The sequence below is a fragment of the Xyrauchen texanus genome, chromosome 22 (assembly GCF_025860055.1).
Source record: "Xyrauchen texanus isolate HMW12.3.18 chromosome 22, RBS_HiC_50CHRs, whole genome shotgun sequence".
Lineage (NCBI taxonomy): Eukaryota > Metazoa > Chordata > Actinopteri > Cypriniformes > Catostomidae > Xyrauchen > Xyrauchen texanus.
The window spans coordinates 20841843-20869215 of record NC_068297.1 but is presented as its reverse complement, the minus strand read 5'-3'; the positions used below and the strand labels follow the sequence as shown (position 1 = coordinate 20869215).

At 37.3% G+C, this 27373-nt stretch overlaps 2 protein-coding genes and 1 pseudogene across 2 annotated transcripts; 1 reads left to right on the top strand and 2 right to left on the bottom strand.

Moving 5' to 3' along the window:
* Positions 1-1078: 1078 nt before the first annotated feature.
* The window catches only part of LOC127662676 (usherin-like), a 388775-nt pseudogene continuing 362480 nt past the window's right edge, over positions 1079-27373 (top strand).
* Positions 6674-12458, bottom strand: LOC127662177 (uncharacterized). The gene is made up of 4 exons (XM_052153254.1): positions 11071-12458; positions 10815-10931; positions 6924-7420; positions 6674-6864 (listed from the first exon to the last, which is right to left on the bottom strand). The coding sequence occupies exons 1-3, from the start codon at positions 12284-12286 to the stop codon at positions 7200-7202; spliced, it is 1554 nt and encodes a 517-aa protein (XP_052009214.1). The 5' UTR covers positions 12287-12458; the 3' UTR covers positions 6674-6864; positions 6924-7199.
* Positions 16652-20917, bottom strand: LOC127662178 (N-lysine methyltransferase KMT5A-A-like). Its single transcript, XM_052153255.1, has 5 exons — positions 20516-20917; positions 19794-19906; positions 19467-19629; positions 17597-17789; positions 16652-17497 (listed from the first exon to the last, which is right to left on the bottom strand). Exons 2-5 carry the CDS (start codon positions 19903-19905, stop codon positions 17333-17335), a joined length of 633 nt encoding a protein of 210 aa, XP_052009215.1. The 5' UTR covers position 19906; positions 20516-20917; the 3' UTR covers positions 16652-17332.

Sequence of the window (27373 nt, the reverse complement as noted above, 5' to 3'; positions counted from 1 at the left end):
TCCTCCAGTGGCTCTGATCAATTTTCCTTGTCATCTTGTCACTTACCACTTCGAGCTGGATGTGCGTTTTAATTCTTATAATTTTGGTCAACTGTTTTTTAGAGTGAAGGTGCTCAAGTTCTTTTTGTCATCCGCGAGCAGATGGGAAACTCTCATAATCTGCTTTTCTCAGAGTGGCCACGCGCTCCTTGAATGCACCATGCACCAAGGCAAGAATATAATATTGTATAGTATCTTTTCTTCCTATTAGTTTCACATTTGGATGTTTAATTTACTTTTATGTTTTTCGTGGTATTTGATTGTAATAAATGAGTTTAATGCGGCATATTTCTTAAATTAATTGATGAGCGAGACTACAAAACACAAACAGCCAGTTTGTTTTTGTTCTTTGAAGAGGACAGAATTTCCCACAGGTTTATCATGGTATCATGCTTTTTTTCATCATTCTGACAGATACCTGTTTCAGAGTCAGTAAGATGAGGCTCCAGCAACCTGTTGAATGATTGTTGGCAAATCGCCTGCTGTGGTTGTAACATGAATGAGGTTGAAAATTATTTTTGAATGAAATGCTCGCTCAATCATCAATCTCGTAGACTATGCTACTCTGGATTTAGGTATTTTTATAAGGGATCTGTAAACCTACCTGATTTGTTTTAGTATAGATTATACAGTATCTGTTCTTGTGCGCATATTTTGTGTCTTCACCATAGCTTTACATCACTTTACCAAAGTTATTATAATTCTCATCTTTGCAATGCCACTTCAATTCAGGGTAGATGTTGTTGACATAAAGCCATGCTCAGTGCAATTCAGATGTGCCTGCAAAAGTAATTGTTAAGCTTTTCTTGCATCAAGTGGTATTCTAACAGCCTCAGGGAGGGTGTCAAGGTATAATATTTTTCATAAATATGTTTTCATATATGATTTTGTTCTTTATTTCTCCCTTTGGTTTTTTCAGGTTTGTGGAGGGCCCAAATCCTAGCTATCATGTGAAGGCTTTGGCCTCCTCTTTGACATTGTGCCATTAAGCTTTGCTGCCTTACCAAAGGCACTAGACTGTAAAAATGTCACCGCCAACATGACCATCATTTCTTATTTAAGATCACTACATCAGGAGGCACCCTTGCCACCGACGACGTATTGGGCCCTTGGGCACGAAGGTGCTATGTTATTTTTGTACACCCTAGGCTTTTATGCCTCCCTCAGCCTGGTTGCCCCTCAGGGCAACCTCACCAGGCTGAAGAACATAGGGGCATATAAATCTGTCAGCATTACACCGACAAGGGCCACATGTGGCATCCCTGATAGAAGTGCTTTCTGCCATGCCGGCCAGATACATGAGGATCTTCTTGCTTTTACGATGTTCTGCATCAAAGAGTGTCGCTATAGTTCCCCTATACCAGATTACACCAACCTCCTCGCCACCCACCTGGGCACTTGCTGGAAGGGCAATGCACAGGACCACAACCCAGGTGCAGAGGCCAGTTCCACCAGCTTCATCGTTCCCAACCCAAGAGACTGTTCTCCCCCCACTCTAAATCTGGGTCCAGAGAGCTCATTTATTCTAACAGTGTGGCGGAAACTCAAGCAAACACTGTAATGCAAGTAGACACATCCAGAACCTTCCTTTAAGCAGATCAGTGAGGCAGTACAAGTTTTTCTGTCACTTAGAGAGGGAATGTCTGCTTAATTAACCAGATCAGGTTCAATACCTGCTCTTTTCAAAGAAAAGAATGACTTGCTAGTTGTATGATCTAAACCAGATATGGATTAGCTTGGCCCCTTGCCTTGCCAGAATTAGTTTAATTCTGAATAGCATTTCCTCTGTGGTTGATCTTAGGGATAGGAATTATCAGGGACCTGGTTATTACAACGTTTTGGGAAAACTGATATATTGTGATCTTTTTACGCACATGTTTCTCAAACATCTTAATTGGACTTAAATGGTGATTTGCGCAACAAGTGCTGAGCTGCTTTACTTAATATTAGAGCCATATAGTAAGCCTAAACACATCAGTGTCAGGAAAAAAATATAAAAAAATGAAAAAAAACTTTACGGAATAGGCTAGCATACCTTGGTTCCAATATTCATCTCATTACACAAAATCCCTTTTAGTCTAGTTCTGTGGGTGATATGTCCAGATAACAAGTTATTGGCTTATCTCACTCTGAGTTAGCATTTTTTGTGTTTGTTAACTAATTTCCACAGTATGTAGCAGTACACTGAAAAATGTGGTAACCTGCAGATGTTACTTAAGGAGCTATTTCTACCTGATCTAACTGTTAACATTTGTTTTGTTGTTGTAACCTAATGTATTCAGGTTCATGCAGTGATTTTATTTACTAGGGATGCACTGGAATTTTGGCCAAAAATGGCATAAAATTATATTTAAATTTGTTATGGCCTATAGAGAAAAAAGGCAGAAACTTTGAACAGAAACCATTACTTTAAAATCCTGTAGCAGAAACACTCACATAATGAAAAAGCATTTTTTTATGTTGCACTTTGAAGTCTGCATCCCCAGAAGTCAAGTGATCGATCTCTTGGTCATTTGTGCATTAATAATGAGCATGCTGTGATCAGTTTTTGTGTGTTATTGTATGTCTTGGTTGTTAATGTCAAGCTCCAATATGACATTAAAGAAGCATAAAAGCACAGTTAAACTAGTCCATATGACTTTTGTATTATATTCAAAGTCTCTTAACGCCAAACAATAGATTTGTAACTTCAGAGAATGAGCACTGCTCTTTTGTTGACACAAACACTCACAAGCACACACACACACACACACACAGTTGTGTTTCCATGTTTTATGGGGACTTTCCATAGACATAATGGTTTTTATACTGTACAAACTTTATTTTCTATCCCCTAAACCTAACCCAACCCCTAAACCTAACCCTCACAGAAAACTTTCTGCATTTTTACATTTTCAAAAAACATAATTTAGTATGATTTATAAGCTGTTTTCCTCATGGGGACCGACAAAATGTCCCCACAAGGTCAAAAATTTTGGGTTTTACTATTCTTATGGGGACATTTGGTCCCCACAAAGTGATAAATACACGCTCACATTCACACACACACACACACACACACACACACACACACATACCTACTTAACCACAAAATGAGGTCGTATGACAGAATACCCTAACTTTGGGGACACCCCTTTCTAGAGGGTCTAGAGACAAAAGAAAAACATGACTGCACTTCAGGAGATGCTCTCATTACAAATATCACTTGATATTTTCAATAAAACCTTTCCTTAAAGACCTGACAAATTACCTTCACTTTAGGGACAGTATTTTTTATGTCACTTTTAGGGACATACACAAACTCTGATCAAGTCAAACTTTTAGGACTTTGTGGTGATACACAAACTCTGATCAAGTCAAACTTTTAGGACTTGATAATTAAATAATATTAGAGGGTGAAAATGCTACAAAAAATTTATTCCAAGTAGGCAGAAACATGCTTCAATGCAAAGTTCTCATATTGACAAGAAATGTACAAGCCAGCACAGAGATATCATTGTTAGAAAGTAAAATATCAGTTTCTTCATGGTTGAGGATTAGACAACTGAATTTTTATTTGGACTTTTGAGATGCCACAATTAGACAGGCAAGCCACAATTCTTCTCACTATTAACTTGAATTGCTGTATAACCTTAAGAAAAAAAAATGGTTTGAACCAAATTCAGCAGTGAGAACCAATATTGCAACCAACTGATGATGTCATCGTGCTTGAATCAGCAAAAACTTATGTGCTAGTTATTTTACTTCTAAGTGCATCCCCAAGTACAGGTTGCTGTGTCACTCATGTGACTCATGCCACAGATCTATTGACACCGAACTCCAACCACCTCCTGCAGGTAGTGCTGATGTCATGGTTGGGAGGATTACTTTGAAATGTATTCCACTACAGATTACAGAATACAGGCTGGAAAATGTAATTTGTAACATGTACCATTAGATTACTCAAGGTCAGTAATTTATTCAAAATACTTTGGATTACTTCAGCACTGGTAGATTTTTTTTTCACTTGTTTTGACTATAAAAACTCAAAATACACATGTTAAAAATACATTCTCTGAAAAACTGAAATATCTTATGCAGTGTTGTTTCTAAAACAAGATCACATTTATATGGATAAATATTCCTTCCATCTGAAAGCACTGAATATTAAAAGAAACAAATGACAATAAAATGCAAATTAATCTCTTTGATCTACAAAGTGGAAAACTAATATTACTAATATTTTGTATTTTAAATACGTAATCCCATTACATGTATTCCGTTTCTCCCCAAACCTGTCCGCATGACACATTAACAACTTTTCATGCCATCCTAAACTGCCAGTGTAAAAGCCCTCAAAACCGACACTATAGCGGACTCCAGCGTTACACACACACTCCACTTAATAGACATTTCGAGGACTCAGACGTTACACACACTCCACTTAATAGACATTTCGAGGACTCAGACGTTACACACACTCCACTTAATAGACATTTCGAGGACTCAGACGTTACACACACTCCAATTAATGTCACTTCGAGGACTCGGACGTTACACACACTCCAATTAATAGACACTTCGAGGACTCAGACGTTACACACACTCCACTTAATAGACACTTCGAGGACTCAGACGTTACACACACTCCACTTAATAGACACTTCGAGGACTCAGACGTTACACACACTCCACTTAATAGACACTTCGAGGACTCAGACGTTACACACACTCCACTTAATAGACACTTCGAGGACTCAGACGTTACACACACTCCAATTAATAGACATTTCGAGGACTCAGACGTTACACACACTCCACTTAATAGACACTTCGAGGACTCAGACGTTACACACACTCCACTTAATGTCACTTCGAGGACTCAGACGTTACACACACTCCAATTAATAGACACTTCGAGGACTCAGACGTTACACACACTCCAATTAATAGACACTTCTAGGACTCAGACGTTACACACACTCCACTTAATGTCACTTCGAGGACTCAGACGTTACACACACTCCACTTAATAGACACTTCGAGGACTCAGACGTTACACACACTCCAATTAATAGACACTTCGAGGACTCAGACGTTACACACACTCCACTTAATAGACACTTCGAGGACTCAGACGTTACACACACTCCAATTAATAGACACTTCGAGGACTCAGACGTTACACACACTCCAATTAATAGACACTGAGGACTCAGACGTTACACACTCCATTAATAGACACTGAGGACTCAGGCGTTACACACTCCAATTAATAGACACTTCGAGGACTCAGACGTTACACACACTCCACTTAATAGACACTTCGAGGACTCAGACGTTACACACACTCCAATTAATAGACACTTCGAGGACTCAGACGTTACACACACTCCAATTAATAGACACTTCGAGGACTCAGACGTTACACACACTCCAATTAATAGACACTTCGAGGACTCAGACGTTACACACACTCCAATTAATAGACACTTCGAGGACTCAGACGTTACACACACTCCACTTAATAGACACTTCGAGGACTCAGACGTTACACACACTCCAATTAATAGACACTTCGAGGACTCAGACGTTACACACACTCCACTTAATAGACTCTTCTAGGACTCAGACGTTACACACACTCCAATTAATAGACACTTTGAGGACTCCGACGTTAACAAACTCGTCTTGAATGACTCTTTGGGGGACTCTGATACTGATATACAAACAATTGAGGATAGAAAAACACACCACACTGTATTGTACAAGCAAACTTTTTTAAATTGACTTTGCAATATATAACATTGACAGGATGTTGCAAAGAATATTACATGCAAATGCACTGCATGCACAATCATTCTCTTAATCCTAAGAAATGCCAAGATGTTGAAAGAGCAGTGAACACATTGTAGAAGATAAAATATAATATATAACGAGATCGAGAACCTTGGCCTAAACAATTAACTATATCTTCATTCCTCCCTCTTTTCCTCTACTTCACTTTCACTCCTCCATCTTTTTGTCTACTTCACTTTCACTCCTCCCTCTTTTCCTCTACTTCACTTTCACTCCTCCCTCTTTTCCTCTACTTCACTTTCACTCCTCCCTCTTTCCTCTACTTCACTTTCACTCCTCCCTCTTTTCCTCTACTTCACTTTCACTCCTCCCTCTTTTCCTCTACTTCACTTTCACTCCTCCCTCTTTTCGTCTACTTCACTTTCACTCCTCCCTCTTTTCCTCTACTTCACTTTCACTCCTCCCTCTTTTCCTCTACTTCACTTTCACTCCTCCCTCTTTCCTCTACTTCACTTTCACTCCTCCCTCTTTTCCTCTACTTCACTTTCACTCCTCCCTCTTTTCCTCTACTTCACTTTCACTCCTCCCTCTTTTCCTCTACTTCACTTTCACTCCTCCCTCTTTTCCTCTACTTCACTTTCACTCCTCCCTCTTTTCCTCTACTTCACTTTCACTCCTCCCTCTTTTCCTCTACTTCACTTTCACTCCTCCCTCTTTTCCTCTACTTCACTTTCACTCCTCCCTCTTTTCCTCTACTTCACTTTCACTCCTCCATCTTTTCCTCTACTTCACTTTCACTCCTCCCTCTTTTCGCTCTACTTCACTTTCACTCCTCCCTCTTTTCGTCTACTTCACTTTCACTCCTCCCTCTTTTCCTCTACTTCACTTTCACTCCTCCCTCTTTTCCTCTACTTCACTTTCACTCCTCCCTCTTTTCCTCTACTTCACTTTCACTCCTCCCTCTTTTCCTCTACTTCACTTTCACTCCTCCCTCTTTTCCTCTACTTCACTTTCACTCCTCCCTCTTTTCGTCTACTTCACTTTCACCTCCTCTTTTGTCTACTTCACTTTCACTCCTCCCTCTTTTCCGTCTACTTCACTTTCACTCCTCCCTCTTTTCGTCTACTTCACTTTCACTCCTCCCTCTTTTCCGTCTACTTCACTTTCACTCCTCCCTCTTTTCCGTCTACTTCACTTTCACTCCTCCCTCTTTTCCGTCTACTTCACTTTCACTCCTCCCTCTTCATCCCTTTCACTTCTACTTTTAACAACTGTTTTTTCAAGAGAAAATGAAAAAGTGTTAAACACATAGTGGTGAACAGCTTATGAAACAAAATTCAAAAAAGTGCTGAATATTGAAAAGTCATTTTACTTCTACACGGCTACAAAGCACCCTTTTTTTTGAGAGTTGTGATCCTGTTTCGCACATAGTTTTTCAGGCCAGTCCATGTTCGCTCCTTCAAAGCCTCTGGCTCTGCTTCAATGCATCTTTCACAGTCTTGCTTACCAGGAACTTTGCATGTCTTGATGAACCTCATCATGTGCCTTTCTATTGCTTTTACCTCAATGTCCTCCCATTTTCTTTTTGGAGCCTTTAAAGAACCTGAAAAAAATAAGGAAATAAAGTTTTAAATCAGAACCAATCATGACATATTGTAATCTGTAGATTATTAGAAAATGTGAAAAGCCCTCAGATGCTTATTGCTCAGGGATGCCAACTGCTTACATTTCAGGAAAATTCCCAGCTTTGAAACCAAAATCAGTCACCTACATGATGTGTGTTTGAAAGAGTTTGTGTCGAGTGAGGATGGGGCCCAAATGGCCAATGGCAGTTAGTAATATTTGTGCTATTCTTTGACGATCTGACAGGAGTGCAGTTTTCGATAAACAGCTGAGAATAAGGTGAGGCTGCCTATGATCACATAATAGTATTAACACAATAATATTAATCTTCTGCTAAAGGTGCTGTTTCTCTCCTGGTAATGTTGTAATTAAAAATGACAAACAAAATTATCACGTTACCGTATGGGATTAATTAGTAAATTGTTCTTAATCGTGAGTAATGCATTTACCGTTGTGTTCTGATGTCCCAGTGTGTATACTGGGAGGACTTTTATAATGACGTCTATGTTGTGTGGCGCTAGATGACGCCACCAATCCAATGTTACTTTCAGTTTTTTCCTGCCTTTCCACAGGTGTGAATGTGGGTTAATACACACAAGGTTTTTTAATAATACTCTTTTACAAGTGGTGTATGCTTTTTTGAAACACTAAGTTTGAGTCATTGCAGTTTATATTGGTTATAATGATGCAAGTTCCTTGTGGCAATTCGCGAGCATATGTTAACCGCTATTTACCCTTTCATTTGCATAATAGTGCACATATTCATGAACGTGGCTGTATGGTTGCTGTGCAAAACCAAAAAAGAAAGCCATATACTTCCAACTGATTAATATTGTGGAGGATGAGTGTTAAAGAGATTTAATGCCCATTTTAGGACTGCACAATATATTTAATTTATTGATATATCAAGGGCTTGCAAAAATTACATTATTTTAATACTTTAACTTTCATGATGACTTTTTCTTACACAATTCCCACATTGAATGAAGTCACAACAATTGGATCAAAAAATAAAAATAGACTCATTCAGAATATCCCACAATATGCTGAAATTAACTATATTCATTTATTTTACAAAGCAAATACAAATAATTGCATTTTGATATCAATCGTAAATGGCATAAATAAATACAGTCAGGTCCATAAATATTGGGACATGGACACAATTCGAATCTGTTTGGCTCTATACACCACCACAATGGATTTGAAATGAAACGAACAAGATGTGCTTTAACTGCAGACTTTCAGCTTTAATCTGAGGGTATTTATCAGGTGAGCGGTGTAGGAATTACAACAGTGTGCATATGTGCCTCCCACTTTTGAGGGACCAAAAGTAATGGGACAGATTAACAATCATAAATCAAACTTTCACTTTTTAATACTTGGTTGCAAATCCTTTGCAGTCAATTACAGCCTGAAGTCTGGAACGCATAGACATCACCAGACGCTGGGTTTCATCCCTGGTGATGCTCTGCCAGGCCTCTACTGCAACTGTCTTCAGTTCCTGCTTGTTCTTGGGGCATTTTCCCTTCAGTTTTGTCTTCAGCAAGTGAAATGCATGCTCAATCGGATTCAGGTCAGGTGACTGACTTGGCCATTGCATAACACTCCACTTCTTTCCCTTGAAAAACTCTTTGGTTGCTTTCGCAGTACGCTTCTGGTCATTGTCCATCTGTACTGTGAAGCGCCGTCCAATGAGTTCTGAAGCATTTGGCTGAATATGAGCAGATAATATTGCCCGAAACACTTCAGAATTCATCCTGCTGCTTTTGTCAGCAGTCACATCGTCAATAAATACAAGAGAACCAGTTCCATTGGCAGCCATACATGCCGACGCCATGACACTACCACCACCATGCTTCACTGATGAGGTGGTATGCTTTGGATCATGAGCAGTTCCTTTCCTTCTCCATACTCTTCTCTTCCCATCACTCTGGTACAAGTTGATCTTTGTCTCATCTGTCCATAGGATGTTGTTCCAGAACTGTGAAGGCTTTTTTAGATGTTGTTTGCAAACTCTAATCTGGCCTTCCTGTTTTTGAGGCTCACCAATGGTTTACATCTTGTGGTGAACCCACTGTATTCACTCTGGTGAAGTCTTCTCTTGATTGTTGACTTTGACACACATACACCTACCTCCTGGAGAGTGTTCTTGATCTGGCCAACTGTTGTGAAGGTTGTTTTCTTCACCTGGGAAAGAATTCTTCGGTCATCCACCACAGTTGTTTTCCGTGGTCTTCCGGGTCTTTTGGTGTTGCTGAGCTCACCTGTGCGTTCTTTCTATTTAAGAATGTTCCAAACAGTTGATTTGGCCACACCTAATGTTTTTGCTATCTCTCTGATGGGTTTGTTTTGATTTTTCAGCCTAATGATGGCTTGCTTCACTGATAGTGACAGCTCTTTGGCTCTTATAGTGAGAGTTGACAGCAACAGATTCCAAATGCAAATAGCACACTTGAAATGAACTCTGGACCTTTTATCTGCTCCTTGTAAATGGGATAATGAGGGAATAACACACACCTGGCCATGGAACAGCTGAGTAGCCAATTGTCCCATTACTTTTGGTCCCTTAAAAGTGGGAGGCACATATACATACTGTAGTAATTCCTACACCGTTCACCTGATTTGGATGTAAATACCCTCAAATTAAAGCTGAAAGTCTGCAGTTAAAGCACATCTTGTTCGTTTCATTTCAAATCCATTGTGGTGGTGTATAGAGCCAAAAAGATTTGAATTGTGTCGATGTCCCAATATTTATGGACCTGAATGTATATTGTAAGTGACCTGCATGCAATTTGGAACAAAAGACAACTTTGTGATCTCTGGGATAGATCGTAAATACTGTAGGCACCAATGCTCTTTTTTGGGAAACACAGCCCTGATCTTTCCCATTATACATTTTAAAATTAATTTCAATTTAAAAGGTAAAATTTTAGCACTTTCAAAATCAGTGATTATTCATGATTAATGATGTAAAATTATGTGATTCATCACGATTAAAACTTTTAATTGACCGACAGCACTAGTTGTAATAAAAAACACAAGATTGTGTCATATTCTTATAAACAGCATTGTTTTATACTATGCATATGTTCTGTGATTAATGAATACAATTGTAATTACATAAAAAAAAGATGTGTGAAAATATAGAAGCCGAACAAAAGCCAGCAAAACAGCTGAAACCTTACTGAATGTACATTTAAATCATTTACTTTCTTTAAACTTGCAGTCTATTTTCTCTAAAGAAAGCCCAGAGGCATACCCCAAGATATAAAACAACCTTTTTACTTCCGAACTGGCCTCCCTGATTGTTGTCTTTAGTTAATATAAAAGTAATTCTTGGTGATTAAATGATTGGTTAAAACTTTGCTTACTTTGATCCTTTTGTGATCCAGACAGTTGAGCCGTCTCTTCTGGGGATGCTGACTGAGATGGGTCGCTGCAATCCTCCTCATCACTTGACATATCATTAACGAGGGGTTCAAATTGTTCTAAAAGAAAGCATTGATGAATGAAAATATAATATCATCATAGCATCATACTTTCAAATGTAATTTTTTTTCTTACATTTTCTGTCAAAAAACTTGCATAGACAAAAATATTAGCATAGACATGCAAGCATGCTCATACCATTTGGGTCAATTTCAATCTCATCAAGCGTCTTTCCTTTGAAGTCTGAGAGTGTTCCCTTTTCCATTGCTAACAAGACCTTGCTCATCTTTGCCAGCTGCAGCGTCCCCTCCGGTAAGCGGTAATATTGTCTGTGGATTCTGATATCATGACCGAGGAAATCAGCCAATTGATCTGCTTCGTTCTCATCAAGGTTCAAGATTTTTGACATGGTTGCTATGTGTTTCCTCAGCTTAGTTGATGACAGTGCTTCTGGATTCTTTATGCCACATTCCTGAGCAGCTCTGTAAATGCACTCTCCTCCTCGGTATGCAGGCATTGCTCCTGATCTGGCAAACAGAAAAGGATTCTCAGCTGGGACTTCACAAACCTCACGTGTTTCAACAAGCAGCTCCATGGCAGAAACCATTGAAGGCTTGAGAAGCACAGGAACCTTTCTCCCTCGTTTACCACGGATCTCAACTCGGGTGAAGTGCAGACACAACTTTCTCTCGAACTCCGAAAGACAGATCGCTAGGTCTTCATGTAGCTCAGAAGAATCCCTGCTTTTAAAAGCTGCCAAAAGCATTCGTGATACCTCACCTTCTCTTCTTCTGTTGAACAGGATGACTTGCGTCAATGTGACCTTAGCAAGAGCTGAATAGCTTTTTGCCGATGGGCAGTTTCTGAGCTTGCTTAGGAACTGTTTGTGTTTCTTTTCCAGATGTGCATGCAGAACTTTGACATCTTGAGTGAAAGGAATGATCTGAGGCGTGTTCCACTTGGCTTCTTTTAAAGTAGTTAAAGCACCAGCAGAAATGTATTCGTTCCATCTTGCCTGGTGTATTTTTCTGAAGTCTCGAGCACACTCAGCACGTTGATGGTCTCCGTACATCATGGCATTGCTCTCAACAATACTACAGATCTTGTTTAAAGAATGACCAAGTTTGAGAGCTAGAGAGGGAATGCGGTAGCAGTTTTTCTCTTCATCATAGCCAGATACAACTTTAACAGCTGAAATGACTTGTTTGAAATTTGCTGGAATGATGAAGTCCACCATAGATCTTAGCCGAGTAATCTTCCTTGCTTCAAGAAGAAGTCTGCCAACTTCTCTCATCTTCTGTCTGATGTAGTCATGTTTATTAACATCAGATCCCATCCTATTAAACATGTGCTCCCCCAGTTGCATGATGCAGCAGTCAGAGTGAACAACACGGGAAACTTCATCATAGTTCATAATGGAAAGTATATTCTTTAAACCTTTGCTCACTTCTAAACCAACTGGAGTTTTCAGAGCGCAGAGTGATCGGACTCTTTTCCTGCCCTTGGATTCATCATCTTTAGGTTTCAGAGGACAGTTCTTTAAATGTTTCCAAAGGCTACGCTTGTTGTAAAGCCCTTGGCAGTAAACACAGTGAATGAAATCCTTGGCTTTTTGCTCTCTTTTGGACGGTAGCAGGCAACCATCTCTCCATGTCCATTTCTTGCCACATCTGTGTTGTGGGCAAAGTTGCCCCTTTTTCTAAGGAGGTTTAACTGGATTCGCCTCTCTTTAGAATGTTTTGGAAACGCAACTGCCTTTGCAACGTCCACTTCATTGCGATGGACAGATTCAAGGTGTCTTGCCATTTTTGAAAAAGGCTTAGAGCAATAAAGACAATACTGCTTCTTATATGACTTGCGATCCTGCACAGGTGATGGCATTGATTGAATAAAAGACCTATCTTCAGAAGAGGGGTCTGTCTCTTTGGTTTTGCATTGCACTTTAGCATTTGGTGATGGTGTTGTCACGCCTGTGTCTGATGAACTGCTTGTATCTTTATAGCTTTGTGAAAAAGGTGAAGTTGGATTTTTCAGAGAACTTTTGACCATACCTTTTCCAGAAGTCTTTTCATTAGCTTCATCTAAGCTACTTTCAACCATGCTATATCCAGAAGCACTATCATCTGATTCGTCTGAGCTGCTCTTGGGTACATAGTCAACATCGCTGTAGTCTGTAACATCTGAATCACTGAGGGCTTTCCATGAGTACTGAAAAGAGAACAACACATGATGAAAATAAGGATGTACAATTTCAGTAAGTTTCAGTGCTCAAATAAGGGGAGTGAACTTTTAAATAAGATAAGGTGTTAGTAGTCTATGGGCATTATGTGGTTTCTGTAAATCTAATTAGCATTGTACTGTGGTTACTTAAGTGTAATGACAAGCAAGACACTCTTTCAGGTTATCATACAAGCATTAAAAATGCTGCATAGCATGTCACGTACCTCTCACATAATTTCTCTAATAATCTAAAATGCCCTTCTTTGGAGAGTAATATGTGATTGGAATTTGAGTGCACAAAAATTTTTATCAAATAATTATGGTTGGACATTTATGTAATAATAGTGACTTATCTTAATAGAGATATTAAGACTGGGTGGCCGTTTCATCTCCACGATATACTGTATATATTTATATAGAAATAAAGTGTCAACTGGTGGAGATTTTTTTATATTGTTAATATCATTGTATGTAAATATCTAATGCTTCACCTGGTTGCACTGACAGACAAACATGCAGAAAGATGAACACACAAAATGCGGGACAGCATTGAATTTGATCATTCGCAAGAGGAATGTATTTTTATATAAAAATGTGCCGTTTTCTCATGTTCTCACTAGGGCTGGTTTATAGGATGATTTAATTGTATATCGATGAATAGAGCTGGGTAGTTTCCAAATATTTTAAACAGTATCCCATTTACCATGATTTTAAAAACGTGCTAATCGAAAATTAAACAATTAAAATCATTTCGGATTTTAGAGACAGGCTGTGTCAATTTTCATTGCTCTGTTGATTGTCGACATGTTCTCTAAATAGAATCAGCGGATGACATCAACGGATGATCACTTTTGCACTGATATTCCTGGCCAAATTGAGAACAGATACTAAGGATGTCTGCATACTATTTACATGTCACAGCAAGCATTGTCCTACATAAAGACATTGGAGTAAGCCATGTGGATGAATCTGCTTGTTTTAGGTGCTTATGCCTCAAGTTGGCTGGAGTTTGTTTTGTGGAATATTTCTTACAGGACATTGGAGTGAGTTTGACTGCACAAAGAACTGAATAGATGCTTTGTGCAGGTTCCGCTAGCGGCTGGAGCTTGTTTTGTGCAGGCCCAGACCTTCAAGACAATTAAGTGGATGAATCTACACTTTTTTTGTGTGTTTATTCCGCTTATGGGCTGGAGTTTGTTTTATAGATGATCTTCTGATGTGTAATTCTGTTTAAAAAAATTGTGTGGAAGCACCGGACTTGAGCAATCTGATGGCAAGTTTGTCGCAGGGACTATCGTAGGCGTACATGGACTGTTTGAGTTTAGAGGGATGGACACCAATTGGTGATGTTGTGCGCAGGGTTAATGCACATGTTTTTCTTTTTTTTGCTGGGGAAAGTTCGGGGTTGATTGTTGCACCAATGTGGAATGTGGTCTTTATAATTACATTTTTATCTAATTTCTCTACTATGTTAATGTCAAATACTAATATGAGTGGATTGTCACTCTTCACATGGAATGTGAATGGTTGGGACACCCCATAAAAAGAAGGAAGGTTATTTATTTTCTTAAAAACGTAAGAAATAGGATATAGTGTTTCTTAAAGAAACACAAGTTTTCTGCAGGAAGCTGAACATTTTGGGAAGATATGGGATGGACATGTTTTCTTTAGTGCTGGCTCGAGTAAGAGCAGGGGAGTCATTACATTGATAAGTAAACATCTACAATTCAAATGTCTCCAACGGATTAAAGTTAAATTAGAGTCATTATTTTTTTTTTGAAATTCAGGGGCAAAGGTTGATTTTGGCTAATATTTCTGCACATAACAATGTGCATTATAACAATATAATGTTGGGAGGAGACTTTAATCTATTGATGGATTCAGTCCTTGATCATAGTAAAGGAAAAGTGTGTAAGTCCCCTAGAGCAACATCTACGCTTCAGAGGATGTGTACAAATCTTGGTCTTACAGATATTTGGAGACTTTTGAACCCATATGGTAGGGTCTATACATTTGAATCCATATGGTAGGGACTATACATCTTAGTCTCTGATCACACTCTGGTGAGTTTAAAGGTGTTGCCACATACAGAGAAAAAAAAAAAAAAGAATATAGTTGGTGTTTTAATGTTTCCCTTTTGCAAAATTCTGAGTTCCAACTAATTTTAAAGTCCGAAATCATTGTTTATATGGAGTCCAACTGGTCCTCATTATCTTCTGTGGGCGTGGCTTGTAGACACTTAAGGCATTTCTTAGGGGTCGGATCATACAGTATGCCTCATTCATCAAAAAATCCAAAGCATGAGAACTCGTGGAGTTGGAGGGGAATATTAAAAGTGCCGAGGCAGAGCTGAAGCGCCAAATGTCGTCTGATGGCCTCAGAGAATTGACCCGATTGAAATACAGATATAATACTATTTTGTCATACTTTGAGTCGGGGGACAAAGCAGGGAAGCTTTTGGCTAGATATATAAAGGAAAGAGTCTTTTTCTACCATTCCCTCAATTAAATCTGCTGCTGGTGAAATATTTACCATTGATATTAATAATACTTTTAAAGAAATCTATCTTGATCTTTATAGTTCCATGTTTTCGTCTACTGATGAAGATATTAGAAATTTTGTGGAACCATTAGATCTCCCTAAACTGTTGACTGAGCAAACATTTTTTATTGATTCTGGAGATAAACTTGGAGGAGCTTGGCGAGGTAATTAAGCCCTTACCTACAGGCAAGGCTCTGGGGTCTAAATTCTATTTAACTGGTCTAAATCTGAAACTTTGGCTCTGACAGCATACTGCCCGTAAACAGCTTTTCATCTGACATCTTTCAGTGGCCCAAACAGGGCATTTAGTATTTGGGTATTTTATTCCCAGCAAATTTATGTGATTCAGTTAATTCAGAGTTAATTTTGACCATTTAAAAAAAAATTTGAGGGATGTGGGCAGGTGGGGTATGTTGGTTAATTGTATATGTTTTTAAGTCATCAAGTATTTTATTTGGACTGTTTGTTTATATGCGTGTCTGTTGTTATTTTATGTTTGACCACTGGAATGTATGTGTGGTTGCAGGTGGTGGGGGGGTACATAAATGTTAAAAGTTGTTTAAATTGAGTTCTATTTCATTTTTAGGAGGCAGTAACTGCATTACCCAAGCATAAAACAAACACAAATTAATGTGCATGTACCAGAAGCTAAACTGGTATGGCGACATCCACAGATTGTCTACTAAATGTGTATACCCCACCTCCCTTAATGAGACAGGCTCAGGTTCCTGTGATAAGCCATTCCCTGCGGTGGATGCAGCACAGGGCAAAGGTGATGAGGATTGCGGCACATTAAGTGGTGAATGTGATGGTGTATCAGATGTGCATACTTCAGTGGGTGACGGGGACAGCTGGAAAACATAATCAGAAGTAATATCATATGGACTAAATGAAAGGCTCAAAAGTACCAAAAAGCACCTGTAAAGAAATTGAGGTGTTAATTATTTGTGATGCGTCTGTGTTCATATATATTACTCACCGAGCAATCTTTTGTGACAGCTGTTTAGTGACCTGATCATGCAATAGCTTGAGATGTTTCTTTTCACTCTCATTCCTCTCAGTCTCTGCTCTTTTAAAGCGATTATAACAATCTTCATGATGTTGTCGCAACTTTGACATTCTTGATTGAAACCGCTGCTGTAGATATAAAAGAGGTATTTAGCTTAAGCCAAGAGTAAAATATACATTGTCAATGTTAAAAACTGTGGCACCTAAAGACATTTAAGCATCACTGAGGTGAGCCAAAAGGTAAGATGTATGTTTTGTTAATTTAACGAAGTTGTTTTATTTTTGGTAAGCACTGCTCTGGTATAGTTGAGGGAAAAGTGAGGACAAGTCAAAGAAATTTGGTATCACTTCTCACTTGACTTGTTAACACTTACATTAAGCGTCGTGGAAGGGAAGAATGTGACCAGAAGTGAAGATTATCATAACTTTTTAATTCTGTTATTTTCTTATAAACATCATTAATTTAGCTTGGGAAGACATTAATGGCCGGACTGCAGTTGTGTCGATTACATTGGGACTATCAAAATTTGGTACCTGTTGACTTGCATTGTACGGACCTACAGAGCTGAGATATTCTTCTAAAAATCTTTATTTGTGTTCTGCTGAAGAAAGAAAGTCATATTCATCTGTGATGGCATGAATATAATGAAAGAATTGTTATTTTAGGGTAAACTACTCCTTTAAGAGTTAGTTATATTGTTTTAATGCATTGTAAAATCCGGCCTCTAAGCTTCAAAATTACCCATTTTGTCATTACAAGGAGTGAAGCAGAATTAACTGTACTTACCGATTTCTGTGGGCCCAAACTGCTGACTGATTTTACATCACTGGATTCTGTTGACGGTTCATTTAAAGACTGGAGAAATATGAGACCGCAAAACACATTAGCAATTAATGACAGGAAAAAGGCATCATATATTGCTGCTTATGAATTCTAGCATTTTCTTTATGGTACCTTGGCTCTCCACGGCCAGTCCGAGTCGCCATAGTTGTAAGTGATTTCTTCACCTGGTAAAATGTCTCGTACAGCAAATAGACAAAGATGAGGCTTTTTCTTCACTTCAACAGTTCTCATTTTGCAAGTTGGATTTTTGTGCTCATCGTTGACAAGTCTTCCCAGGGACTTGTCTTCCTTGGATGCATCCATACTATATAAACACACACACTTACCATTAAATGTATGCAAGACATATACAGAAGTGTTTTTCACATCTACAGTCTGTTTTATATTAAAGGCACAGTTCACTATAATTCTCTCATCATTTACTCGCCCTCATATGACTTTCTGTCTCCTGTGGTAATCATTTTTGACGTGTTTTGGTCCTTACAATGTAAGCCAATGGAGTCCAAAGCTTTCAAGCTCAAAAAGGTTATAAAGGGAAAACATACAGCTGCTCAAAAAAATTTAATATTGTGGAAAATTCATTCAAAAGTGGAACTTTCTATATTCTAGATTCATTTCACATAAAAAATTATTGTTGCAATCTTGATGATTACTGCTTACAGCTCATAGAAATAAAAAATCCAGTATCTCAATATATTAGAATACAGAATTTATAATACAGAAATATCAACCTGAGAAGAGTTTTAATCAGCTAATTAACTCAAAACACCTGCAAAGGTTTCCCGAGCCTTTAATCTCCGTCTGGTTCAGTACACACAACCACAATCATGGGGAAGACTGGTGACTTGACAGTTGTCCAGACGACACTCATTGACATCCTCCACTAGGAGGGTAAGCCACAGAAGGTCATTGCTGAATGAGTGCTGTTCCATTCCAAGACCAGAGACAACGCCAGAACCGTCTTACCTGGGTTAAAGGAGAAGAACTGGACCGTTGCTCAGTGGAGAGGCCAGTGTGAAGTTTCCACAGTCAGTGATGATATGGGGTGCCATGTCATCTGCTGGTGTTGGTCCACTGTTTTCTCTCAAGTCGAGAGTCAATTCAGCCGTCTACCAGGATATTTTAGAGCAATTCATGCTTCCATCTGCTGACAAGGTTTTTGGAGATGCTGATTTCCTTTTCCAGCAGGACTTGGCACCTGCCCACAGAGCCAGAACTACAAGTAACTGGTTTTCTAACAATGGTATTACTGTGCCCAACAATACAGACAAGCTGATGGCCGCTATCAAAGCATCCTGTGCTTCCAGAACACCTCGGCAGTGCCACAGACAGATTGCCTCCATGCCACGCCACATTGATGCAATAATTTGTGCAAAAAGAGCCCTGACCAAGTATTGAGTGCATAAATTAAAATACTTTTCAGAAGGTTGACATTTCTGTATTATAAATTCTTTATTCTAATATTTTGAGATACTGGATTTTTTATTTCCATGAGCTGTAAGCTGTAATTATCAACATTAAAACCAAAAAAAAAAATTTCATGTGTAAGGAATCTAGAATATATGAAAGTTCCAATTTTTAACTTTTCCATGATATTCACATTTTTTAGATGCACCTGTACCTCTCAAGTGTTTAGTCCATGTCTTCTGAAGTGATAAAATTAGCTTTGGGTGAGAATTCAACCCAAATATGTCATTATTCTCTATAAATCCTCCGCTGTAGTTCATGAGAGAAGCTGGTTTACGGTTGTTTGCACTTGACACATGTGCAGAGCACTCTACATTTCAAATGTGAAAGGAGTTATTCATGAATAAAGATTTATAGGGAATGATGACTTAAATTGGGAGTCAGATAGAATAAGAATGAGTAAATGATGAGAGAATGATCATTATTGGTAAAATTGGCCCTTTTACTCTCTTGAAGAAAAAGATCTCTTTGAGCTTCCCTGCTACATCAAGTCAACAGTTCTTGATGTACTTACCACCAATATTTTCCATGCCACTGAAAATCAAACAAGAATGTGCTCTCAGTTTCAGTGTAGTTTTTAGTTCGTTCAAGACTCTCCTTTGAACTCAGAAGTTCACCTCTGTATTCAAGAACAAAGTCTCCTCTGCAGAAAGATTCAGTGGTGAAAACGCCACGGCCTAAAGCAGAAAAAAACATTATTTTGATTACTGTTACAGGGTGTCTGCAATCTCATTTAATAAGTAAAAATGGAAATATCTGAAATGTACTAACATTTTACTAATTCAACAGTTCAGCTGCAATACAAAAGTAATCCAAAGTACTTATATTTGAATTGTCTTGCCTTTATATTTGCTGATGTACTGCTCTTGAAGACCAGGCTTTTCAGTTTCAAATATGATGTTATCTTCAGCATCCTGCTGAGGTCTTCTACGTCTTTTACGGATAGCCAGCATGCTGAATTCCACACATAGGGCAATTTTCATGAGGGAAAAACGATTATATAAAATTAATGGAATAAACAAGCATAATTACAATGTAAAAAATATCTTAGAAAGAATTGTTCAATCAAAAAGAGAGAGAGGGAGAGAGAGAGAGAGAGAGAGAGAGAGACTCCAAATTAAATAATGACAGAATGTTGATTTACATTGGGGTTTAATCCCACTGGTCACAACTGTGATCACACTTTGCTTCCATGTTTGTGGAGTATTACAGTAAGAGGTAAGATATAAATAATGATATACACCAAACTATTTCATTTCTACTTCACCACAGAAAGATAATGTCCTCAAAGCAAAATATGTTAAAATACAAATAGCAAATTTGGTACCTTAGGTACTGCTATTAATGCATTTCTAAGATTTACACTGAATTATATCCATCAATACACAAATGTGACTAGTGGGAAAGCACAAACTTAATTGGCTTAATTGTTTAATCGTCAACTTCATAATTAAACAGGTTCAACTAACAATTGACATGAAGAACACAAGTGAATACAACGCTAAACATCGATTTATTAGTCAAGAATCTCTTATTGTATATTTTTATGACAAGACATCTTACCTTTTCTTCCTTAATGAGCGTGTTCAGTGTTGTCGTTCGCGGGAAAAACTGTCTTCGCTCCATTAGACGTCATTGTCACGTGTCTGAATTCCCGGGAAAACGAGGTTTGTCACGTGTTAAACTCGCAATGACACACATTCATACTAACGATTTCTGCCATATACGATATAAATATTATGTTTAGTCTTGTAGGAAGCTTTTCTGAAATTAAATGTTTAGACAAATATTCTGATAACGTCTTTTTTTCTTATTCTGATACAGATTTTGCCAACTATGTATTTTTATAGTGCAAACACAGGACATTTAAATGCTAAAAATGCATAATCTCATGTTCTCATGAAAACTGACATTCTACCTTTCGTTTAGTTGAAAAAACGCCACATATCAAATGTCTTTCAAAACATAATTAATCTCATCGCGTTACTGTGTAGTGACGTCACTGCATCTCACGGTCTCTTAGCGCCCATCCCCCCCTTCAAGACTTTTCCGCGGGCAAATCAAGTGCTTCTGAGTGAAAGCAGAGTGGGGGAGGGGGTTAATTGAGGTGTCTCCAAACTTACACTTCACTTGCAATCTTATATTCTGTTCATTCTAATAAATCAATGGCATTTCCCATTAAATACAAAGTTAGAAAAGTGGCTATGTCTAGTAACATTTCTTTTTAATTGCTTTATTTACACAATAATTTAAATTATCAATATTCTTATGAGTATATCTACTTTATCTTTTTTGAGCACGTCTAATTTTCTTTCCCTTTTTGAGCATGTCTACTTTTCTTGCTTTTTTCAATTTTTTGAGCTGTGAAGTTTTTGCATGTGAAGTTTTGCTCTGGATAGGCAGCAGTGATCAGGTGTGTGGGGGAAGGGCAGCCTACACTGACCTGTATCTGATACACTGCACAAATATCTATCTTAAATCATCTTGATTTCTGATTCCCTTAAATACCATTATTGTAAGAAACTATGTAATATGGACATAACTTGGCTGATGGTTATTCTGCATCAAATCATCAAATTATTTTTATTTATTACTTAAGAATACATTTCCCAGCTTAATCACTTTGTCACATGAAAAGCAGCATACAGTCCCCTTGCGATACATAAATAAAATAATCTACTTTTAAGGGTTAGGTAAGAATTCAACTGAGATTTGCTTCAAGACAGTAAATTAATCTCCATGTCTTTTAATATAATTATACATACATATACATATATATATATATATTTATATATATATATTTGTGTGTGTGTACTGTGTATATATATATATATATATATATATATATATATATATATATATATATATATATATATATATAAAATAACAAAGTGTTAATGAAAAATATAATAAGTGTTGTGCTGTTCATTGCTCGTCTCTGTACTGCTCTCATTGAGGCGGGGAGGGGTGCGGTGCTTCCCGCGCGGCTGAAAGATACCAAAATAATTGAAGTGGGGAATACAATGTTTAAAAAGATCACTAATAAAATCAAGCGATTTCGATTTTAACACATCCTTTACAGGCATATTTTCATTGAATACATCCAGGTGCATACACATACTTTTAAAAACGTTAATAAATGTAAATATTTGTCCCCCTCTCTGAGAAGACAATGATTGCTTTGCAAAGACACGTGCTTATGTGTCGATCACCTTCCCTATTTTAAATATTGTTTATACATTTATCTTTAATAAACTAATATCTAAATTTCAGTACAATCCAATTGACTGCACTGCATCGTTCGCGCCGCCTCCGTCTCGGTAATTCTCGGTAACTCTCGGTAAACGGGGAGGGGTCAGCTCCGGTAGTGTGGCAGATAAGGATCGGGATTAGAAAAACATTTTGGACATACGATTTTAAATCTCCCAGTGCTTAACCAAAACCACTCTATTTTTATTTACTCACTAATGATTTACAATGTAATGTTTTAGTGCAAACACACGACATTTAAATGCAAAAAACGAATTGTGTAATACATACATAATCTCATGTTCTCATGAAAACTGACATTCTACTTTTTTCTTTTAGTTGAAAAAACGCCACATATCAAATGTCTTTCAAAACATAATTAATCTCATCGCGTTACTGTGTAGTGACGTCACTGCATCTCACGGTCAGCGCGAGAGCGCCCATCCCCCCCTTCAAGACTTTTCCGCGGGCAAATCAAGTGCTTCTGAGTGAAAGCAGAGTGGGGGAGGGGGTTAATTGAGGTGTCTCCAAACTTACACTTCACTTGCAATCTTATATTCTGTTCATTCTAATAAATCAATGGCATTTCCCATTAAATACAAAGTTAGAAAAGTGGAAAAGTGTCTAGTAACATTTCTTTTTAATTGCTTTATTTACACAATAATTTAAATTATCAATATTCTTATGAGTATATCTACTTTATCTTTTTTTGAGCATGTCTACTTTTCTTGCTTTTTTCAATTTTTTGAGCTGTGAAGTTTTTGCATGTGAAGTTTTGCTCTGGATAGGCAGCAGTGATCAGGTGTGTGGGGAAGGGCAGCCTACACTGACCTGTATCTGATACACTGCACAAATATCTATCTTAAATCATCTTGATTTCTGATTCCCTTAAATACCATTATTGTAAGAAACTATGTAATATGGACATAACTTGGCTGCTGGTTATTCTGCATCAAATCATCAAATTATTTTTATTTATTACTTAAAAATACATTTTCCAGCTTCATCACATTACTTTGTCACATGAAAAGCAGCATATACAGTCCCCTTGCGATACATAAATAAAATAATCTACTTTTAAGGGTTAGGTAAGAATTCAAATGAGATTTGCTTCAAGACAGTAAATTGTATATATGTATGTGTGTATATATATATATATATATAATAAAGTGCTCCTCTGTGGAGATCATCAAGAGCACCAAATTCCTTGGTGTTCACCAGGCGGAGAACCTCATCTGGTCCCACAACACCAACTCTATTACCAAGAAAGCCCAGCAGTGTCTCTACTTTCTTCGAAGTCTGAGGAAAGCACATCTCCCACCCCCCATCCTCACAACATTCTATAGAGGGACTATTGAGAGCATCCTAAAGCAGCTGCATCACTGCCTGGTTTGGGACTTGCACCATTTTGGACCGCAAAGCCCTGCAGAGGATAGTGAGGACAGCTGAGAAGATCATCGGGGTCTGTTTTCCCTCCATCAAAGACCTTTACACTAAACGCTGCATTCAGAAAAAGCAACCAACATTGTGGATGATCCACACTCCCCTCACATAAACTATTCACCTTCCTGCCGTCTGGCAAGAGGTACCGAAGCATTCGGGCCCACACGGCCAGACTGTGTAACAGCTTCTTCCCCCAAGCTATCAGACTCCTCAATACTCAGAGACTGGTACTAACTGTATATGGTAGAACGACAATAAAACCACATGACTTAACCTGAACATCACAGTGTAGTATGTCACTTTTTTTTTTATTTACTGCAAGCCACTTTGCTTACCCTGGACATTGGTTTGAAAACTGGCTAAAAAGAAACACATTTATCAAGAAAGTCAGTCTATTTTTCTTTTTGAAGATGAAGGCTATTCCATGCACCACTACTTTAAAGAATAAAACAATCTGAATTAACAGAGAAATGGACAAGCCAGATGCACAACTAGTACACAAGTCCATCAGACTCTCTAGATAACTCCGCACAAATCCTAGACCTGTACATGCAAATACCAGTTTTATTCTGCAACATTTAGAAGAGAAGAATTTTAGGTAGACTTAAAAGAAAAAAAGTGCCTGACACTGGCTAATAGGAAAAAAGATAGAACATGCAATTTAAATAATGAACTGATAAATGATTAATCCATTCAAATGTCTCTATTCTGTACAAAGTTTGAGATGTTGAGCTGTTGTTAAACGTTTGACTAAGGTCAGTGAAGGTGTTCACTTGAAGATCTAGAATAAACTGACTGCTAGGAATGCCTGAGGTGTCAATGCTGCAAGTGTAGGATTCTTGAACACAGCATTTATTTTAATTAAATTAGTCATTTTTAACAATATAAATGTCTTTACTGCATTTCTTGTTAAATTTAAAGCATCTTTGATTAATAAAAGTATAATTTACTTACAAAAACATACAAAGTTCATAGTGATCCCAAACTTTTGAATAGTAGTTTATCTGTATACTTGTATCTAGTAATTTGTAAGTATACACATATCTATACTTATACAGTATATGCATACTTAGTGATATTGCACAATTGGTCACTGTACTTTTAAAAACTTTTTTATTTCATTTTTTTTGTATTGTATTTTTTTCCTGCATTAAATAAATATTCAAAATAACCACTCCAGCAAAGGGTGCAATATTTCCTGTTAATTTCCACTTTTGGCTTTTGTAACATTGTACATCTTTAATCTAAAATGTTGCCACAGACATTTCACAAATGATTTGAACATTGATTATGATTTGAACAGTCAATATGGACAGGCTCTACACATCATTCAGAATAAATGTATTACCCCTCAGTTATGAAAAGCAATTAATTGTCAATCAGGCAGTCTGCACCTTCTCCCCTGCCAACAGTTTTTGTGACTTTTAGCTCCTGCAACAGGGGAACTTTTTACCCCCAGTACTATCCTTGCCAAAATTCAATGTTTATTGAAAAACTTTTTATTTAATCACCTTCAACAAAACTCTTTTGTCTCAAAATACATAGAATCATTTCAGGTATTCTAATTTTCTACATCAATTTGCAGCATTTTTAAACATTATAGTTAGTGATTTTTTTTCACTAAATTATATTAAATTATAAATTATATTAGCTACATTAAAATAATAATAACAATAATAATAATAAAATAACAAAGCAGCCAAGTATGTCAACAGGAACAACAGGGAAATTAACTATTAAATAAGAATTGTGTTTAAAGTTAAGCTTCTCCTTGTAAAATAAATAGGGCTGGCCCATGGTAGTTGTTTCTTTTCATTCTTTTTCTTTGAAGTAAAAGTTAATATGCTAAATGATTTCCCTTTCGTCAGAAGTCTGTTATGGGTCTTGAAGGCACAGAACTAATGACACTGGGTCTAATTCTAGTTAGATATCAAGTTTATTTTCTGTTTCCAAAAGCTTTTGTAACTTATAACATGACCACGTACAATGTGTTTTAGCTACATTGGTGAAAATGAGGATTACAATAATGACTACAACTGTGTGATGTACAGTATGTAACAAAAGTGTTAATTTTGAATTGCTGTTGTTTGAATACACAATACATATTTTCAGACAGGGTTTCAAATGTCCTAAAATTTCTCAATATCAATTGCAGTCACTCCTCTACAGATTTAATCCTCTGTGTGATGAAATTAAACACAGCACCATAAAATAAACTAATAGTCATCCGTCTTGGTATTGAAAACAACATGTTCTAGTTAATAACGGTCGTATGCTGTATAATAATTTGATAGGAAACAAAAAAGACAACTTGGCTGCTGGTTATTCTGCAATCAATTATTTAAATGTATTACTTAAGAATACATTTCCCAGCTTAATCACTTTGTCACATGAAAAGCAGCATATATCCCTTGCAATAAATAAATAAAATAATCTACTTTTAAGGGTTAGGTAAGAATTCAACTGAGATTTGCTTCAAGACAGTAAATTAATCTCCATGTCTTTTAATATAATTATAGTATATACACACATATACATATATATTTGTATATATATATTTGTGTGTGTGTACTGTGTATATATATATATATATATATATATATATATATATATATATATATATATATATATATATATATATATATATAAATAACAAAGTGTTAATGAAAAATATAATAAGTGTTGTGCTGTTCATTGCTCGTCTCTGTACTGCTCTCATTGAGGCGGGGGAGGGGTGCGGTGCTTCCCGCGCGGCTGAAAGATACCAAAATAATTGAAGTGGGGAATACAATGTTTAAAAAGATCACTAATAAAATCAAGCGATTTCGATTTTAACACATCCTTTACAAAGGCATATTTTCATTGAATACATCCAGGTGCATACACATACTAAAAACGTTAATAAATGTAAATATTTGTCCCCTTCTCTGAGAAGACAATGATTGCTTTGCAACGACACGTGCTTATGTGTCGATCACCTTCCCTATTTTAAATATTGTTTATACATTTATCTTTAATAAACTAATATCTAAATTACAGTACAATCCAATTGACTGCACTGCATCGTTCGCGCCGCCTCCGTCTCGGTAATTCTCGGTAACTCTCGGTAAACGGGGGAGGGGGTCAGCTCCGGTAGTGTGGCAGATAAGGATCGGGATTAGAAAAACATTTTGGACATACGATTTTAAATCTCCCAGTGCTTAACCAAAACCACTCTATTTTTATTTACTCACTAATTATTTACAATGCAATGTAAAATATAATGTGATTTATCCTTATATTCTTTCATGTAAATAAGAACTCTCCTTCCGCCATCTTTAAGGATGACGTAATTGGCTTCTGATTGGTCAGATTGACAAGGTATTAAGTAAGTGCAGTTTCTATAAGAGCCACTGAGTGCGCTGTGTCGAAAAATTCTTACTGGCTTCTGATTGGTCAGATTCCCGAAAGTGTGTATAAAATCGGAAGTGCAGTTCTCTTAGGGGGCGCTGTGTTATACACAAATTGGTGGGGGGATACACACTTCAGGTACACAAATCACTTAAAAGTGTTTTTTTGGGACAAGTGAGATTTTAATGCTGGGGACCATTTTAAAGCATGCTGAATACGATTATATGGTCAAACAAATGAGGACACACAAAAGTCCCAAATTGTCAAGGTGGTGCTCAGTTTACTGGTGTGTATTCTGGTGAAAGTACCCAAAAGTGACATAAGTAAGTACACACACAC

Coding starts and splice junctions, on each gene's coding strand:
- LOC127662178 (XM_052153255.1), bottom strand. CDS start 19,905: ATGCTGGCTATCCGTAAAAGACGTAGAAGACCTCAGCAGGATGCTGAA. Junction 19,630..19,793: donor GTACATCAGCAAATATAAAG/GCAAGACAATTC, acceptor TTTCTGCTTTAG/GCCGTGGCGTTTTCACCACT. Junction 17,498..17,596: donor ACTGGCCGTGGAGAGCCAAG/GTACCATAAAGA, acceptor ATATTTCTCCAG/TCTTTAAATGAACCGTCAAC.
- LOC127662177 (XM_052153254.1), bottom strand. CDS start 12,286: ATGAACTATGATGAAGTTTCCCGTGTTGTTCACTCTGACTGCTGCATC. Junction 10,932..11,070: donor GATTGAAATTGACCCAAATG/GTATGAGCATGC, acceptor GCTTTCTTTTAG/AACAATTTGAACCCCTCGTT. Junction 7,421..10,814: donor TGGATCACAAAAGGATCAAA/GTAAGCAAAGTT, acceptor TATTTTTTTCAG/GTTCTTTAAAGGCTCCAAAA.